General features: G+C 53.4%; 1 protein-coding gene across 1 annotated transcript; it reads left to right on the top strand.

Annotated features, from left to right (window-relative positions):
* Positions 1 to 1,093: 1,093 nt before the first annotated feature.
* HTR1A (5-hydroxytryptamine receptor 1A) lies at positions 1,094 to 3,899 on the top strand. The gene has a single exon (XM_030798792.1). It carries the CDS (start codon positions 1,663 to 1,665, stop codon positions 2,929 to 2,931), a length of 1,269 nt encoding a protein of 422 aa, XP_030654652.1. The 5' UTR covers positions 1,094 to 1,662; the 3' UTR covers positions 2,932 to 3,899.
* The last annotated feature ends 894 nt before the right edge of the window (positions 3,900 to 4,793 follow it).

The raw sequence follows: 4,793 nt of genomic DNA, 5'->3' as shown, positions 1-4,793 counted from the left end.
CTTGCTTCATTTCTGCATAAGGGTTTCTAGATGGCACTCTAAAACATTTGCCAGAAGGTGGCGACATAAACCCTCATTGCTTAGAACTGTCCCAGGTGCTGAACCCAGTTTCTGAGATTAAGAGAGGCAGCCGGCTAGCGAACCGGGATTCCACCAAGTTTCCCCCAGAGGTTTGCAGGCTCTGGTAAGAAGTGCAAAAGGCCATGTAAAATGCCAGGCTTCACTTAGAACACATATGCAAAATATTTCCATTCCTGAATTTACTAGCCACAAAGCTATGGGAAGTGGCAGTGTCACTGAAATTACAAGTGTAGTAGTGATGGAAAAGTGTGTGTGTGTGTTTAGAATATATATTACACTGAGTTTTGTTCATTTGGAGATACAGTTGTTTACTTCTCCTTGTCCTTTGACACGTCCTTTATAATTTCGTTCTCTCCCAGTTCCCCAAGGTTAAAAAAAAAAGTCACAGGCAATATCCTCCCCGAGGGAGTCAGGCTGGACTGGTATATGATAACCGAGGTAGCGTTTTTGTTGTTGTTGTTGTCGTTGTTTGTTTGTTTGTTTGTTTTTTGAGACGGAGTCTCGTTCTTTCGCCCAGGCTGGAGTGCAGTGGCGCGAGAACGGAGGTAGCTTTTTAAAAAAGAAGACACACTCGGTCTCTTCCATCAATTAGCAATAATTGGGAGACAGACCCAGGACCCAGGACTGTTCACCTTCCCATTCAGGCTCCCTATGCTTCCTTTTCTCATCTCCTATTGCCACTCTGGGATGCTGACACGATTTAAGAATTTGACAGATAATATGAGGCAATGAGTAGTTGGAATTCCCTCCCTCAAGTACCCCCTCCCCAGTTTTGCTGGGTTGGAGGCGGAGTTTATTTGTTACAACCTTGTTCTGACCGGCAGGGATCCGGTGTGTGTGAGTTCTGAGTCTCTGTTGACAAAAAGGGACTCGAATGCAAAGACGCTGAGCTAGAGGGAGAGGAGGGCGGGGACCCAGAGGAAAGAGGCATTCCTAGGGGTTGGGGAAGTATTAGGAGGGAGGGTTAGAGTGGGAGGGAGGGAGCCTGGCTTTCGAAGCAACTCAAAGAGGGATAAATAAAGGGAAGTGAGGAGAAAGAGGGAGACTGAAAGGGAAGGCAGGTGGGGAGAAGGGGGACGAAAGAGGCAGAAGAGAAAGAAGAGAGAGGAGGAGAGAGGGGGAGAGAGGGAAGGAAGGAAACAGGGAGAGGAGGGTCACAGAGTGACCGTGGAGGATGGGGCTTCTCGGTTCTAGATATTTCTGGGATTGGAGACTGTTTGCTAGTGGGGAGACTCCAGCTCCGGCAGCCAGTTCGGGAGCGGCAAAGTAAGATGGACAGCGACAGACAGACGTTCCAGCCACCTCTCCGCCGCGGGGAGATCCTGGAGCTGCTTTCAGGCCAACTCCAGTTTCCCAGCTGGAGCCTCTGAACGCGCTGGACTGCGCGAGCACAGGGAGCGCCAGAAAGCTGCTCCCCGGAGATACCCTTCGCCGAAGCAGTAAGAACTTCCTGCTTGGGTCCCTGCATTCCCTCCCTCCGAAACTTCCCAGGAGAAGGGCGGAAGACCCCAGGGGAAGGGGCGAGGCGAATCTTCGCGCTGCTTTTTCTTCCCTCCCCCTTCCCGCGCCAGGCGCGCAGGCATGGATGTGCTCAGCCCTGGTCAGGGCAACAACACCACATCACCACCGGCTCCCTTTGAGACCGGCGGCAACACTACTGGTATCTCCGACGTGACCTTCAGCTACCAAGTGATCACCTCTCTGCTGCTGGGCACGCTCATCTTCTGCGCGGTGCTGGGCAATGCGTGCGTGGTGGCTGCCATCGCCTTGGAGCGCTCCCTGCAGAACGTGGCCAATTATCTTATTGGCTCTTTGGCGGTCACCGACCTCATGGTGTCCGTGTTGGTGCTGCCCATGGCCGCGCTGTATCAGGTGCTCAACAAGTGGACACTGGGCCAGGTCACCTGCGACCTGTTCATCGCCCTCGACGTGCTGTGCTGCACCTCATCCATCCTGCACCTGTGCGCCATCGCTCTGGACAGGTACTGGGCCATCACGGACCCCATCGACTACGTGAACAAGAGGACGCCCCGGCGCGCCGCTGCGCTAATCTCGCTCACTTGGCTTATTGGCTTCCTCATCTCTATCCCGCCCATGCTGGGCTGGCGCACCCCGGAAGACCGCTCGGACCCCGACGCATGCACCATTAGCAAGGACCACGGCTACACTATCTATTCCACCTTCGGAGCCTTCTACATCCCGCTGCTGCTCATGCTGGTTCTCTATGGGCGCATATTCCGAGCTGCGCGCTTCCGCATCCGCAAGACGGTCAAAAAGGTGGAGAAGACCGGAGCGGACACCCGCCTTGGAGCATCTCCGGCCCCGCAGCCCAAGAAGAGCGTGAATGGAGAGTCGGGGAGCAGGAACTGGAGGCTGGGCGTGGAGAACAAGGCTGGGGGTGCTCTGTGTGCCAATGGCGCGGTGAGGCAAGGTGACGATGGTGCCGCCCTGGAGGTGATCGAGGTGCACCGAGTGGGCAACTCCAAAGAGCACTTGCCTCTGCCCAGCGAGGCTGGTCCTACCCCTTGTGCCCCCGCTTCTTTCGAGAGGAAAAATGAGCGCAACGCCGAGGCGAAGCGCAAGATGGCCCTGGCCCGAGAGAGGAAGACAGTGAAGACGCTGGGCATCATCATGGGCACCTTCATCCTTTGCTGGCTGCCCTTCTTCATCGTGGCTCTTGTTCTGCCCTTCTGCGAGAGCAGCTGCCACATGCCCACCCTGTTGGGCGCCATAATCAATTGGCTGGGCTACTCCAACTCTCTGCTTAACCCCGTCATTTACGCATACTTCAACAAGGACTTTCAAAACGCGTTTAAGAAGATCATTAAGTGTAAGTTCTGCCGCCAGTGATGACGGAGAAGTAGCCTGCCAGTCGGGGCTACAGGATCCGTCCCATTCACTATGCTTCCTCCAACCCTAGGGAATCAACACTTAAGATAATTTGCCACTTCCCCTCTTTCTCTCTGCTCCGCTCATGGCTTGCGGACCTGGTCCCCTCCCCACTTCCTGCTCCAGGGCAGGGCGCTTTGTGCAAAGGAGACCCAGCGGAGGGGCGTGAGAGCCAGGAAATTCAGAGAGTTTGTGAGAAGCGACATTGGCTCGGACTTTGCCTGTAGCATCAGTTTTGATCCCAGCAATTGCCTCTTCTCTCTTCTATCTCCTAAATCTTTGCGTTGGATGTTTAATCCTTAGTTCAAGGCAGAAAATCCAAAAAATAAATAAACTGTACACACAGCCGCCGCGCCCACTAAGGGGCTCCACCCCATCACCCAACTTCTAGAACTTGGACTTGAGGTTTGGGAATTTGCTCCATCTCTCCCGCCCTGTGGCCCTTGAAATATTCACCTTTTTCTCCCCATTTTTATCTTTTATTTTCTCTCATTGCTTCCCTCTCTGCCCTCGCCCATCCTTATGCACGAATCTGCTGGTCCGGAGAGGCGGAAGAGGCTGTTTTCCCCGTGCCAGCGGTGCCCCCGGGATTCCCCGTCTTCGCGCAGACTTGAGATAGTTACAACTCTCTCGTGCAGTGCACAACCCCTACTTCCTTTGTTTCCTTGGACTCAAAACAAGTGGCTAGAAGGTGGCTCTTAGAGTGGACTTGTAAGTACAACGCCGGTTCAGTGAGGGAGAGCGAGGAGGAGGAGGGTGTGCAGACCACTTTGTTTATGCTTGCCTTGGTGTCAGCACTCACCAAAGAAACTGACAATCATACAGTGGAGAGAGCGGACGCTGTTTGTACAGGTAGCTGGCGAGTGTATACGTCCTGGCATCGCCACTTACTTACTGCGGGAGGCGCCAGCCGGCCGCTGTTTGCGCTCTGGGGACTCTGAGAGGCCTGGAATCCGCGCGCCTCCCCAGCCATCTGTGCTCTGGCAGCGCGCTAGGCGCCCCTGGCTGCTGACTTACAGGATCTGGGTTCCTCCGCCTACGCTCTGGGGCGCCCTGAAGCATGGGTAGACACCTGAGGTTTTTGCCTTAGCCGGTGGCGCAAGGTCCCGCGGAACTCTTGGGATTGGAGAGACCAAGAAGGCTTTAAAGGGGCGACACGCAGGGGCGGCAAAGAGGAAAGGTTCCCCAGGGCGCGCGTGCCCAAGGCTCCAGCTGGCTTCCCCAGTAAAACCTGAAAGAGCAATTTTATCCTTACGATGTAGACTTTTTCCTCCTAATTCACACTCTTGTCCTTTTTGGATCGGGGAATAATTCTGTTTAGCGTGTCCCAACACTCGCTGCATCTGCTTTACAGGACATCCAAGACACAAAGTTAGCAGAACTTTGTTTTCCAAATGGGAATTCTGGGCTTTCAGTGGAATGCCCAGATAGTCCATAGGTTAGCACTATCTGTGACAGCAGGCAGATAGTTTAAATAGCAGGGTCCTAAAGGACTAGTTAGGAGGTGGTCTTCCTGGGGAGGCTAAGAATCTTTTATGGGATTATTTGCTCCCTAGTGTGACCATTCTGCTGTGCCAAGGGTCTACGGAAACCACCTTTTTGCCCTTTGAATTGTGCAGCACTCCAGGCTTTCTCTCCTTCAGTTATTCTTGAAGCTTTGCCACTCCTGCCGAGAAACTGGTTAAAATCTTTGCTGCCCCAGAAAGGGAAGTTATTTAGGTACTCTGGATGTAAATTTCCAACTACATGATGGAGATCTAGAGGTTTGTCATTGTTTGATCTAGCCTCCAATTTTCTTATGAATAATGGTCTTGTTTTCCAGA

The sequence above is a fragment of the Nomascus leucogenys genome, chromosome 18 (assembly GCF_006542625.1).
Source record: "Nomascus leucogenys isolate Asia chromosome 18, Asia_NLE_v1, whole genome shotgun sequence".
In the NCBI taxonomy this organism is placed as follows: domain Eukaryota; kingdom Metazoa; phylum Chordata; class Mammalia; order Primates; family Hylobatidae; genus Nomascus; species Nomascus leucogenys.
This window is presented reverse-complemented; position numbering and strand designations above follow the sequence as displayed.

What these genes read in the sequence shown, in the direction of transcription:
- HTR1A (XM_030798792.1), top strand. Translation starts at nt 1,663, where the DNA reads ATGGATGTGCTCAGCCCTGGTCAGGGCAACAACACCACATCACCACCG.